Below are 14,890 nucleotides of genomic sequence, written 5' to 3' on the forward strand. Positions count from 1 at the left end.
TCAAAAAAGAATGATACAACTTTTATTTTCCATGGATTTTACAGATACTTTTGCTACATATTTATGTATTCTTATGAGATTATATTTTTTCACTTGTATGAAGCTCAACCTTATACAATTTTAAGGTGATATGTTTGGTAGTGTATCTATAATCTTTAAAAAGTTGAGTTTTTGGAATGTACAGTATATGAGGTAAAATCAAGATTACATTAAAAATTGTTTTCTCCTCTGCACTAACTTTGCAGTGAGGCTCAAATGGCGAGTACACTATTAAATGACATTTACTATCAAAAATAGGAGTTCATTTGAATTACTATGAAAAACATAAGCCACTGTGTGGCACATTTTACCATTGTAGACATTCAACTCTATAGAAATCTCTGGGCTCTTACACTCAGACTCATTTGTACTGCCAAATGTGGCACTTTGAAGAAATTTCTAGAAAACAATCGTAATCGCGGTTGTTTGGGGGACAAGTCATCACCCTATTTGTAAGAGATTAAATAAAATGTAAACATACAGTATATTATAGTGACAGAGTTTTCTTACCACTTGGAGAGGCCAAGTTTATCGTTTTTTTTTTTGAACAAACATTAATGTGTTTTCTACAGCGCAGATTATTTGACATAAAACAATTACAATACATGCCCATTCTACTACAAGGGAAGTTCTTCAGAGATCTTCAAAGCACAAAACATACGTTTCTTTTTGACAGACAGAGTGTTTAGCAATCACTAAAATGCAAACCTCAGCAACTAAAAATTAGTGATCCACTACTCTAAAATTCAAATAATAAATTAAAGAAGCTAGTTACAGATGTCTACAGGTAACAGATGCGATAAAACAAAAATTTCATATAAATTCATTGCAGACTGTATTATTACTGGCAGTCATTGACATCGAGGCTAGATGTACAATGCGATACAACAAAATTCAATCTGATCATCCATCAACTCACAAATGCAAGCTCACAAGACAGCAATGAACTATGCGATTTGCAAAGTGCTCTAATGCAACGGTACCCACATGCAATCAACGATTTGGAACAGTATCCAAACAGACATTATACATTAAACATTAGTTTCTCAAGAAAGAAAGCAGCTTGAAGTTTACTGGTGCAAATTAATTTTGTCTTCAGATTTGGTACCCCAAACTAAAAGGTTGAGTTTGATTAGAAATTCTGATGGCGACGGCAGTAGTTATAGGAGATGCTGCAAAAACCATTGGGAGTCCTTCCAAGCTAGCCTAGACCAGATGACAAGTGTGGACACGTGTCTCCTTACCTGACAGTCTTGAACACAGCCCATATGCACATGGATGCACTTACACACACACACACACACACACACACACACACACACACACACACACACAGTTTAAAGGCCCAGAAAACAGAAGCTTAATGAGATTCAAATTCAGTTACTATTTAAAAGTTCTCTGCTCTCCAATCCCAAGAAGAGGTACTGTTCAAGTAAAGATCAGTACCTTCTGGGGTCTGTGCTTTCTCGGACTTAACTTGTGAACTCACGTGTAGTGTAAGGAGAACTCCACACTTGCCAAACAGGAAGCCTTTTCTCACTCAGATTCCTTCATCCAGTTTTTGTTTGCTAAGCCCTCCAGTTATTCATCAAAATCCCACTTACCAAACAATTAAGACAAATGAGGAGGTAGAAATATAGCACTAGGTTGCTTTCACAGCATCAGACTTGAACAAGTTTCGTAGAGCATGTTAGTGTAAATTCTAGTCAATTTGAAATTTCCACATGGCAATCATCATGGAAACAAACAGATGTGGTTATCACTGTTACACTTATGCTAACTGGTCAAAACAATCATAAATGCTGCCCTTTAGAAAGTTTGTCCTACTAGAAGGCATATCCAAGGGGGGTGGGGAGGAGGAAGAAAAAGGAAAAGGGGGGAAAAGTCCCAATCAAAGAACAAAATGAAAAGCTCTCCCCAAAATGATGTTTCTGTGGCTGAATTCTCATGAAGTGCCAGCCTTTGCCTAACGACAGAAGCACTGAAAATGCCAAAACTATGTTTCAATATAGAGTCTCAATGCCAGTGCTAAATGCCACCATTTTGTAAAAGCAATACAGAAATAATTTTAGTACATGACAAAATAAAATGTAATACAGTGTTAAAAATAAAGTTATATTTTCACTTGATTACAAAGTACTGAATGATAAAGGCAATCAGAATGGAAAAAAAAGCGAATAACACCAGGATGACGGCAGCGCACTGCTCGTCGCTGAGGGTGCGCCTGGTCCGCACACTGTCCACAGTGTCTTTGCTGGCGCTGGTCGGCGGCTCTGTCCTCTGAGAGACGAAGAGCACTGTGGTGCTGTAGGGACCTACCAGGTCCTGGTGCCCCACAGGGTCCTGGCATTGGCGAATGGCACACACGCGAAAACGATATTCAGAGTTCAGCTGAAGGCTGGAATACCGGAATGAAGTGTCAGGGCCCTTGTAAATCTATTAAGGAAACATTGGAAGAAGAATGGGATAAGAAGCCTGGACAGAACACCAGCACATCACGTTCTGGACACTTTAGACATAAAGGTTATGAGTATGGCAGGCCAGGGCAACACTCCGTCTCACTGTCTTCCATCACTCTCTGCTTTATGCATTACTAGTTTCTGAGAGTCTCTTGGTGAACCTGTCTCTATCTTGATGATTCTACTGTGCCTACCTCCCAAGCTCTGGGGTTTTAGGCACATGCTGCTGCACCTGGTCGTTATGTGGCTTCTAGGGCTCAAACTCAAGTCCTCAGCTTGATGGCAAGTACTTCACCCACCGAGCCATCTCTTAGCCTCAACTTCATCTTTTACATGACGTTTTGTAAACACCCCACCCATTAAAGTACTGGCTAGTATGTTGCAGGCATGAGGATGTAAGATGTGACCTCACAGCTTACAAGTAAGTTACCGAGTAATCAAGTACAGAGATCAGTTCCCAAGCATTGCCCTGCTTTACTAAAGCAAATGAAAAAGAAGTCATCTTTTCCTGTTCTTCATGAACTCACTGTATGAGAGAGGAGATTGTGTAATCTTGTTCACCTCATACTTAGGGGGAAGCCAAGACTGCCTAGGCAGTGAAATTCTACACACTGTGAAACATCTGTCCAATCAAACAACAGCAGGGAAGTTGTCTACAGGAATCTACTGTGAATCACTTTGTCAACTTTAGAGAGAGACTGGTGACTTGGAATCAGACTAGAATCTTAAAACCTAACTCGGTGGTCATGCCTTAGAGGAAAAATAAACATTACAGGAATCACATGGTTTTCAGTGGGGTGTCTTAGGGAAGAGGAAGTCGTCTACCAGAGCTGGCTGCCCTATGACCCCATCCCTGCATGGTGGCATCATAGCTTGGCGAGAGCTTACCTCGGTACACTAGGCACAGTGACAGCTAACTCTATGGCAGTTATGAGACTAAGGTGAACCACTGCCTGTTAAAGTGCTAGCAGTGCCCAGCTGACAGCAGAGGTTCACAGACATTATCATTCTCACCAGGGAGCCTCTGCTCATTCTACCAACAAAAAAACCAAGGCTCAGAATATCACGCCTCTTCCTGGTGGTGGTGGCCTACAAGTCACATCTACGGACACTTGCATGTGCACTGTGAAGTATTCTGTCTGTTCCAATTATATGTGTGTTGTAAATCTAACTTTTAACAAATAAGTTTGCTCAAGGAGGCAGTGTAAGATCTCATCTCATTTTTTGTAATATCTCTACAATCCAGCACGTGGTAGGTATCTAACAAATTTGTAAAATTAATGACGTCAAGTGAAAATGTAGATGTTGACAAGAAAAAGGAACTTTTATTTCAAGAAGCCATAAGATGAATCTTAAGGAAACGGTAAAATGTGTACTGGGTAAAATGTGTACTGATCTGTTCCAAGAAGGACTGTCTGAGATATGCCAGAATAGCTTACATAGTATAGAGGACATTAATATAAAGCAGTACATACATATAAAATCATTTTAATAGAAACATATATTTATCTTATTATGATGGAGTCATTTTTAATTTTTGTCTTTTTTTTTTCTTTCTGAGATAGGCAGGATCTTGCTTTGAAGCCTAGGCTTGCCTTGACCTCAGAATCCTGCTAGAGCATTAATTAATTTTTTTTTTTAAGTTTTGGGCTCCCCCAAACTGAGTATGATAATATGGCTAGGGAAGAAAAGCCCTCAACAAATGTCTTGAGTGTGACAAATGACAGGGTGTAGCAGAGAGTGTGTGTGTGTAAGAATACACTAATGGACTAGTGTGACAAATGACAGGGTGTAGCGGAGAGTGTGTGTGTGTAAGAATACACTAATGGACTAGTGTGACAAATGACAGGGTGTAGCGGAGAGTGTGTGTGTGTAAGAATACACTAATGGACTAGTTTGAAACTCTTTTGTTTTTTTGAGACATGGTTTCTGTGTAGCCCTGGCTGTCCTGGAACTCAGAGATCTGTCTGCCTCTGTCTCCCAGTGCTAGAATTAAAGGTGTGTGCCACCATGCCTGGCTCTAAATTTAGGTTTTTAACTCAAAGAGTCCACCTTAGGAGTTGTGGCATTGGTGTCTAAGGAATACTCATCATAAAACTGCGTGAGGGCTGTAAAAGGAACTGGGCTCTTGCTGTAGAACAGGGCTGTGAGGCCCTGATACTGTCTTCCATGGGCCTAAGCCTAGGTGTGAGTTTTGAATATGAGTTGGTAGGAAAAAAGAATACAGAGATAATAATGACTGCTGTGGATACTGAAGACATTGGGAAGAAGATGATGAGATCACGTTTTCAGTTCTATGTGGAGAGCTTGGGAGGAACACAGGGTGGTGTCTCACAGGGACCAGAGGTACATAACTAAAGAAAACAGGTACTTGCTAGAAGTAACACAAAGGGCTTACATATCCCAAGAAGCTATTCAGTAAGCCTGAAGGGCTTGAGAAGAACTGGCTAAATCTTAGAGTTCAAAGAATTGAAGCAAGTTAGCAAGTTATAGCATGTTGACCCCTTCTCTCACTAAATAATTGGGGCCTCAGGTCAATGAGAATGAACTCAGTATCTTATGTCTCTGTATCAATCATATCTTCTAAAAACTCATTTGGTGGTCACATAGATTTAACTTATCAAGAACTCACAATAAGGCTCAAAACAGCTCTTATCTTTTAAGGACAAATGTATATTTACCTTTGAAGCTGTCATGAAACAAGAACAGATTTTGTTATTTTCTGTGAGATTTTTCATAATTTTGGTATTGAATATACACGTGTAATTTTTATCAGTATTAAAGGAGTGATTCTGGAAACACAGTACTTTTATATGGGATAATGCCAACAACAAAGGCTTGATGCCAATACCACCAAAAACAAATCACTTAAGTATTTCCTTAAGATACGGCACTAGGCACTTGATTACATTTAAAAATCCCAATGTATAAGCATACTACCACGACAGTGTATATATGGTCACATGATAAGATAATACTTGTAAGTGATGGTTTTGTGTACTCTGAGGAGCACTGCCTTTAAGAAACCCCGGAAGCTGGGTAATGGTGGTGCACGCCTTTAATCCCAGTACTCAGGAGGCAGAGGCAGGTGGATCTCTGTGAGTTCAAGATCAGCCTGGCCTACAAAGAGTAAGTTGCAGGACAGTCAAAGCTACACTGAAAAAGAAACTCAGCCTCTGTCTCAACACTCATGCTCCGCTGTCATCTGGCTGAGCGACACTCGGATGACAGTGTGCCACCACTTCAGTGTGTCTGAGAGTGGTTTGGAACAGATCAGGATATAAACTGACCAATGTGGGTGGGCACCACTCCATATGTGAGCAGAATGAAAAGAGGAAAGAAAGGCAAGTTTATCATCTCTGTTTGGCTGAGACACACTTGGCATGGACTTCCGCTAGGACTTAAGCCACTGGCACTCCTGCTTCTCAGGTCTGTGGGTTTGTCTGCACTGCAAAGACACCAGGAGCCTTCCTGGGCCCCAGGTTCATGGGTGACAGACTGCAGAAATGAGTAGCCTCCACTGAGCAAATTCATGTCTTTGTATCCCACTGGCTCTGCTTCTGCACAGACCCCCGCTAATGCTAGCCCTCCAACCACTAACAGTACTTTTATGTTGGGGCAGGAATTCTAGCCCTTCCCTACCCAGTTCATGTACTCTTGGCCTCTCACTCTGAGTTTCAAAGGTGGACCATGCCTGGGTTGGTGATAGCTCCTAAGTGTCTTTGAAATTTGGTCCCTCTCTCCTGAATGGAACTTCCCCACTATTAAGCAGTCCTTCATGAATGCTCTGAGCTGCTGGAGCAAGCAGGCCTGACAACCTTCTGGCTCTTCTGTAAGGGACTCACATACAACTGCTCATGAGGGAATTCAAGGTGACTTTCCAGCACTTGCAAAACCTCCAGGTTGTTTGACTCCTTTGAACGTGGCTCTATCTTCCTTTTATACTTCACATGCCACCTTCTTAGACTCTCAGGAACACCATTTGAACGAATGCACTTCTGAGAGGCCTGAAGACCCACTAGACACCTGACTTGTCTAAGTTTACCCAGGACTCTCCCTCCTAGCATCTAGTGAAGACAAGCAATACATAGGGTAAGCATGTGTTTCAGGGAGAATGGCAATACAATAAATCTGTTCTTGAGAAGGGGGCAACTCTAGATGAAGTAAAGTCAGGTGAAGCACAGGCCAAGAGGGCAGCAAGGTCTGGGCAAAGCCACCAACTGATGAAGGGATGAAGAGAGGTAAAACAGGAACCAATTTGTTTCTGAGCTTGCCCTAGGGTTATAGTACCTGATGCTTCCAGGACTCAACCTTACAGGTTAATCAGGATTTTATAGGTCGGCTGGGAAACTAGTAATTTAAAGTAATAATCCTTTTCTTAAAAATACCTATAGCTGAGAACAGAGACCCATCAATACCTGGTGTCTTCTACTGAATCTCACACTTGGGAGTTTCCGGCCCCTAAGACTTGGTTGCATGGCTATTCCTCCAGCCTTAGGCTCCCCAGTGCTAGGACTGCAGTCATACCCCAAGCTTTTACCTATCCTGCACTTTGTGCTTGCTCGAATCTAAACAAGTTCCCTGAAATCAGAACATCCTTAGTGACTCAGAACAGTAACTCTGCTCCCCTACATTTCTTGTCCTATGCATACTGAACATCAAGTAAATGACAAACATCCCAGAAAAACAAAAAACAAAATGAAACAAAAAACTCACGGAACTCTTTTCAGATTATCTGCAGCTTCCGGAGTGTTACCTTGCCGGTAAGCTATAAGACTTGGTTAAGTGCTAGGGACTTAGAGGGACGACAGCAAGAGTGAGATTTGGGGGAGTCAGCCTTTTCAGTTTTATAATTAGTCATCTTAAATGATACTAATTTAGATTTAAAGTTAAGTTAGAATTAGCTTTACTGTTTCATGTAGTAACATAAACTTATTAAAACTCGTATGCTACTAAAATGTGGGGTCTCTATTTCCTTTAAACATGCAGTTAGACAGTTATATTTTTCTTTAATATTAATTTTGCTTCTTCCTGGGAAGTAAAACTGCTCATCTATAAATTAATTTGAAATATAACTATTAAATCAATTAACAGATGATTTAATGGTATGCCTAATTTAACTCTGGGAGCCCTTTCTGATTTTAGTTAACGTACTGTACTTCTATAAAGTTTTAAAGAAGACAAATACATACATGAAAATTCTATTACAATAACATCATAAGGCTGGAATAAAGCAGATGGATGATTAGTTTTTCTAATGGGAAAAGAAATTGTAGGACACAATAAAAACACTTTGTAAACCTTCAAAACTAAAGAAGGGTGACAGCAGAAAGGGAAAAACAAGCAGATGAAAAATAATGGTTGCAGACTGTCTTGGTCATCGATTTTCCTAAGAAACACTAACCTACTCTGTACTAGAAGTTGTCCTGGAAAGTTTTCGCCAGGAAAGTGACAGTTCCCCTAGACTTGCATCATACAAGGCTATTGTTATATTCACTATATAATTATACTGTTACAGTCAAGCACTGGATAATAATAGCAATAATACAGAGATTACTCACTTTAGATTACTAACTACAATACTTAACATACTGTCTTTCTTAGACTTTCATCTTGTTAGATGTTCTTCAAAACACATTACAATATAATAATAATTATTATTACTCAAACCTCCTCACTGATTTCTCTGCTTCTGTCTTTGTCCTACTCCAATTTCAACAATGTAATCAAAGTGTGTCTGATTACATAACTATTTGATGTAGGAAACAAAAATCCTTTCCTGGCTTCTAATTTCACTAGGAGTAAAAGTTACTGCATACCCGTGGATCTCAGTATGATTTCCACATAGGATTTCCATCATAGCATGATGGCTTCCTTACTGTTCACTTCTCAATAGACTAAGTCTGTAGGGGCTGGAGTGCTGAAGGGGAACCAGGAACATCAAGTCTGGCTTCAGCAAGGCTCAACAATCAAGCCTGCTGTGTAGGTCAGCTACTGAGGTGGGCTGGGGCTTGCAGTAGTAACCGCTGAGAAGTGTAACTGCTTGACTCCATCAAGTTTGTCCTAGGGCTCCCTTCACTGCTGATGAAATTTAACAAGCACTCTGCTGCCCTGGGCCTCTTCGTGGTTACTCCTCTCACAGTACTTCCTCAGGGAAACTACAGTATTCCCCAGTCCTCTGACTCAGTTTATCTTTTCCCGGTGTACTTGCAACCATCTGACATAGCGTATACTGAGGTGTGTCCTTCCACTACACTGTGACTTCCATGAAGGCAGGGACTTCTCACTGCTGTGTCCTGATTGCTGGCAAAGAGCTTGAGCTTAATGAATCACTGCAGGATCAAAGAATAATCTATCTAAGGACAGTACATTCACAAAATATTGTGAGTTCCAAGATAGCTGGAAAGCAGTATTCACTGGACAAATGTCTCTTAATTAGAAAGTGAATACAGTCAAATCTTCTACTGAGAATAAAAACTAAAGATTAAAAATTATGTACATATAAAATGGTATCTTGATACATACCTGTTTGAATTCTGAATCTTTCCCCACCATAACTTGAAGATTATAAATAACTGGGTCACCTTTCATTGGCTGTAAATATTCCCATGTAATTTCACAAATGTGATCATTTATTTTCTCTATTTTGGGGGCTAGATGAAACAAACATAAATAATATCAGCTCTATTTAATTTAATTGGACACATTACACAGATACTTGTTTTAATTAAAATCAGATCTCTAAAGCAAGTTATAAACATACATGGTAAAACTTTGCAATAGGCATGTGAAGTAATTTAAAACAACAGCAGCAATCTTTATGAAGCCATGAGACGCTGACTTGGATAGGGAGCAAGTGAACGAGCAGCACAACTCATCGACATCAGGCAGGCTCGCCACAGACAGCCGCACTAGCTGGGGTCTGCTTAACAATCAGATGCAGGAGCTGCCCCAGCAGTCTCACCAGTTCTCAGAGTGCAGTGAACTTTCATCTCTTTAGAAAAATATACAAAGTACAATCCCTGCCAGAAACATTTAAAATGAGAGCTGCTTCAAAGTTAGAGACATGTGCACAGTGTGCATGGACATGAGTACACGTGTGTGTGTGTGTGTGAGGCCAAGCTAAACAAAATTTGTCTTTCTTAGAGGAGACCTGGCTCCCCCAATCTGAAGAAACATTAAAATAACCAGGGTTTGTGATATATATTCTTTGAATAAAAAGAAGAGAAATACCAAGTGAACTTAATTAGAACACACAACTTATTTATTCAGTTTAGTATTTTCTGTCAGATCACAAAAAGATGAGTGACTTTTCTGAGTATTAGTTAAACTACCACATAAAACAGCCATTATGACTGAGTGGAATGCTTAGCATGTGCGCTTTCTCTATGCTTTAAAGTAACTGGTGGGGAGACATTTGGGGCTAAATTTTAATTAGAATAAAGCACCTCATCAAAGAAAACAACTTCAGGGGATATAAATTACCTTTCAAGGCAGACGGGACAGATTTGGGAGTGGTGAAAACATACTCTCGGGAGAGAGGACCTTCCCCAGCTTCATTACAAGCCTGAATGCAGAACTTGTAGGATGTGAACTCACTGAGCCTTTGCACTTTGTACGTGTGACACGGCCCTCTGTACAGGGAGACAAACCTGAAACAGAAATAATCAACTTTACAAGACCATATAAAATGTTTTAAAAAGCACTACAAGTGTAAAATGGGGCACGTTATTTGAGAATATGTGGCTCTAAAACCTTAACCTGAGGAGTAATTGATAATAATGTTTTCTACCAGATAATAAAAATCACAGATACAGATCTCCCAATCTGATTTGATTTATGGAAAAATGTATCACTAATCTAATGCTTAACCATCTGAAGTCTCTTCTCAGGTTTTGGTACATCTTTGCCAAGGCATCGGAACAACATGAAGGCACTGCTTTTACTACGAGTTATTTCTAAACAAGCCATAATCATAAAGTTTGTTATCTGTAACATGAACTTGAGCTACAAGATAATCTGCACTTAAATTTCTCTTGTTTTTATTTTTTTTTTTTAAAAAAAAGTTTTTTTTTGTTTTTTTTTTTTTTCGAGACAGAATTTCTTTGTAGCAGGGTGAATAAACAGTCCTATGTTGGTATTTAAATAATGTTAAAAATAATCTGAATAACACATTATAATTGAAATAAAGTATTTACAATAAATCACAGAACCCAATCGGGACCTGCCAGTGAGGAGGGGACTGAACTGTTGTTGTTGATTCAGTGTGGAGGCCGTGCATTAGGAGTGGGGGCAGTGAGTCATAATCTTGGGGTCTAGAACCTCAGAAGCCTTGAGCAAATCACAACCACTTTCTGCATATGGTGCCCAGCTGGGAATCAGTATGTAGACTTCCTTCACAGCCAAGCTAATAGTTGACAGGGAGAGCTCCAGAACAGCCTACTTGGTATCACTGGAGTTACAACAGGAAAGCCAGAGGGAGCCTTCTGAGAGTCTGGAAACATACACTTAAAATTACATAAGATAGTTTTGATAGATAACTTCATTACATTTTAATTAAGTCTCTGTGTGTGCGTGTGTGCAAGTGCCTGTGACATCATTGTGTGCAGTCAAACAACAACTTGTAGAAGTTGGCTCTCTCCATCCATCCTGTGGGTCTCAGGGTTTGAACTCAGGGGAGAGATTGGCAGCAGGTGTCTTTACTCACTGAACCACCTAGGTGGCCCATTATGATAGCCTTCACTCTGCTCTGGCAAACTGTTTACACTATAAACATTCATATACATTAATCCCCCAAATATACATATGAAAAAGAAATTAGAAGCCCCACCTTCCATTTCTATCCTCCATCAGAAGGTGGTACTGAACAGCATCTGTTGATAATGTCTTCGGGGTTCCTTCTCCCCATTTAAGCTTAAGGTTCTGGTGGTTAAAGGCAACACATTCCAGCCGAGGTGGATCGGGAGGGAGGGGCTTAGTTTTTAATTTAATCGTATGGCTGAAAGGGCCAGCTCCAAGGCTATTCAAGGCTTGAATTCGTATTCTAGATGACATATAAGAATAGTTTAGTTTACGATTCTTTTATTTAAATCACTTTTCTGGTCTAGGCAAACATACACATAGACTTAGGGGTGTACCTGTATGTTGTATCCGGCTGCAAACTGTCTATGACATAGCTTGTCACCTTCCCCACTGACAAGGGCTGCTTATCTCCGAGGTCAATGCTGTAGGCAAGGATTTCTGAACCATGGTCATAAGGCTCTTCCCAGCGAATTGCAAGGCAGGTAGAAGGGGAGAAATGGGGACTCTCTATATCATCATCACTGATTTCCTGAAGACAAGTCACAATGGCAGGAACTGATGGCGGAGTCACACAGGCTACAACTTCACTGAAAGGACCTGCGCCCACAACACTCATAGCCTACAAGTGAATAAAGTGAAGTTAACAGAGACCGTGGCCTCCGAGCAGAAGACTCTGGACAGAGTGTGTGCTGAGGCACTAGTGGTCACCTACCTGGACTCTGCAGTAGTAGGCAGTAGCTGGTGAGAGTCCTTTTAATTCACAGCTGAGGCCGGGCCCACAGTAACATATCTGCATACTTCCTTCAACTCCTCCCCATTCCAGCCGGTACTCTGTGACATCAGCTCCGTTAATCAAAGGAGTCTTCAAGAAAGGATACAGTTTCTTAGTCTTCACATTAAATAGCTTTGGAGCAAAAATGTTCTCTCCTCTAGCACAGTAAAAATAGAACTGCTTCTGAATGTATTTAAAACATCTAAACACGATCAACAGTGCACAACTTTACATTTTTATTCATTAAAACTATCCGAATGGTTAAAAATATAACTGCCTCATACCAGAAGGAATGAGTCAGAGTATCTTAGACAAACAATTAGGTAAATTAAAAAAATTAATTTGAAGACAACTTGAAAATAATTTGTATTAATGTTAACTTACACAAGTATTTTCATCATTAAATTTCAAAGGAAACTGAAATTATGATTATCATTACTGACCAATTACAATATACAGTAAATACACCAGTGATAAGAATTTGAGAGAAGTCGTAGTATGCCAAGTCTTATGAACATTTGTCAGAGTTCACTGCTGGGTGGAATATTCAGTAAGGAAACAAAGCCTTTGGTAAAAACAGTACAATATGAGTCTAAATACTTAGGAGCAAGCATTCCTGACTCACATAAGTGGCTGACCCAGGACTCACTCTTCAAGTAACTGAAGGAGCAGTAAGGGGGTTGAGCTTTATTCTCTTCTCCAGTCACTTAGGACAGACACTAGGTAAACCAGTGGGAATTACAATACCTCCCAATTCACTTGTGCACACGTCGCAGATCTGCAGGTCACTTGAGGGGGTCTGCACTGGTCTGGTGGCCCAGGAGCTGTAGTGACATCATATTTTTCTGAAAATGGTCCGAACTAAAACACAAGCAGAACACAATTTTCCTTTTTCATCCTTAAATGTTCACTAAACAGAAAACTGTATGTAAAGAGTCAATAGAAATTAAGTTTTTCAAAATTAATTTAGTAATAACTCTACAGGCGTTTTCATTGATCTAACAACCGTGGAAGTAGATGGGGAATTTTAAGTTTCATTTGCTATACTTTCTCTCCCCAGACCCTATTTTCCCTTCATGAACTGCTTTTTTTTTTTTTCAAAAAGATCAGGGCATCAGTAAATTAGGTAGGTGGAATAAGAAGAAATTATGTGAGAATTGAAGACAGGTACCAAATAAAGGCCTGGGAGACGGCAGGCATCAATTTTATCTTAAAATCTGAAACAGCAGGAGTCAAAATAGGTATCTAGTGGAAGCAGACAAAGCAAATATCTAAAGTCTTTTTGACAAACTAGTAAAACTCGGCAAATAAGAAGACACAGTACTGAGTCTGCTACACTGCGGACAATGGCGGCTTCAATAAGGACTGCTGCAAGCAACACAATCACAGTATTTAAATATGCTCACAGGTAAAACTATTGTTCAGCTAGAGACAGGATATGAGACAAAACACAGCTCACTGAAGTCTGCAGTACTGTGATAAAGGGACCCATCAGCTTAAATTTGAAAAAAAAATTATGGACTAGTTAAAAAAAATGTGGCACACACCTAAGCAATTGCTTTGTCTTCGAGAATCTGCAATAATGGAGAGGGGAGGGCATCAACAGGTGTGGAGTGCACTCGCCGAGCCCCAGGGTCACTGGCTGCAAAGTGGGGTTATCACCACTTTGGCTCATTTTATGGAATTATCTATATATACATGTAGCATGCTTTAAATAACTTAAATAAGCCAGAAATGTTTAAATATAAGCATTTTCCCATGAGGCAAAGCAAGAATCACATCTGGTCTGCAACGGAGACTAAGTGCCCCATTTTATGTGACCCCAGTTTAGTGACCATGCAAACAGGTTTTTCAACACCCCCTGAAGGAAACCACAATGCTTATCAAGTGCCACAAACTAACTGAGGCTTGGAAGTACAAAGACAGCAAGGCAAGTTATAGGGCACAGTATCTCTTATTTATCAGTAGAAGCTTAATAACACAAAATGGCTTGATAACGGGTGTGATGAAACACGCTTGAGCAATGACTGAGCCTGCAGGTCCCTCACCCCCATTCTGTTGGCTGCACGGAGTCGGAAGCTGTATGTCTTTCCAGGGAGAAGGCTGCTCACTGTACACTCCACTTCAGATCCTTGGTAAACATCTCTGGGCTCATCTTTTTCTGCAGGACTCATTTCCACTGCATAACAGGAGATGGGTGCTCCACCATCGACTAGAGGAGGTCCTAAGGGTGGAGAGACTTAGGTCTTTTAACAGGAAGAATACTTTTGGTTCTAACTTCATTATAATTCACTGTCAAATGGAAATTACCCCATCGTAACTGTATTTCTTTTGCTTTGGGTCTACCCTGCAACCTGGGGGGGAGGCATGGGCCAGGAGGCACAGCTGGAGTCTGCACAAGCAAGGATTCAGAGACCTGCCAAAACAAAAGAAAATCAAAAAGAGATGCCCCAAACAACCAATCAGATTGCTTTGCTAAAGGACAGTAACACGACACAAAAACTGTACCAACAGCATGAAATTGTACTTTATTATCGCCTGAAAGAAATAAGGTTCTGAATAGAATCAAGCCTTATTAAATCATTTATATACTTTTATAGACTAAAAGACATATACTATAACTACTATTTAAAAAACAAGTTGAAAAAACAGCAAATGCTTTTAGTAATTAGGAAGCAAAACAAATGAAACATCAAAGCCAACAGCAGCTGAGAAGCCTCTGTCCTAGGCTGCTGTGACAGTGTAACTGTTTCCTTCCTGACTGTTTTTTTTTGGAGATTAATATTCACAGATTTTTAAAATTGTATTTTAACCTAAA

General features: G+C 40.0%; 1 protein-coding gene across 4 annotated transcripts in view; it reads right to left on the minus strand.

Moving 5' to 3' along the window:
• Positions 1-14,890, minus strand: part of Fndc3a (fibronectin type III domain containing 3A) — a 145,404-nt gene continuing 130,514 nt past the window's right edge. For all 4 annotated transcript variants that reach the window (XM_085698709.2, XM_085698710.2, XM_048422138.3 and 1 more), the window contains 9 exons: positions 14,383-14,488; positions 14,121-14,296; positions 12,820-12,933; positions 12,013-12,162; positions 11,636-11,919; positions 11,329-11,541; positions 9,984-10,150; positions 9,024-9,151; positions 1-2,475 (listed from right to left, as the gene is read on the minus strand). In XM_085698709.2, coding sequence (XP_085554835.1) covers positions 2,161-2,475; positions 9,024-9,151; positions 9,984-10,150; positions 11,329-11,541; positions 11,636-11,919; positions 12,013-12,162; positions 12,820-12,933; positions 14,121-14,296; positions 14,383-14,488 — 1,653 coding nt within the window. In that variant the 3' untranslated portion in view covers positions 1-2,160. The remainder of the gene's footprint in view (positions 2,476-9,023; positions 9,152-9,983; positions 10,151-11,328; positions 11,542-11,635; positions 11,920-12,012; positions 12,163-12,819; positions 12,934-14,120; positions 14,297-14,382; positions 14,489-14,890) is intronic.

Source organism: Myodes glareolus, chromosome 12 (genome assembly GCF_982192425.1).
Source record: "Myodes glareolus chromosome 12, mMyoGla1.1, whole genome shotgun sequence".
Taxonomy (NCBI): domain Eukaryota; kingdom Metazoa; phylum Chordata; class Mammalia; order Rodentia; family Cricetidae; genus Myodes; species Myodes glareolus.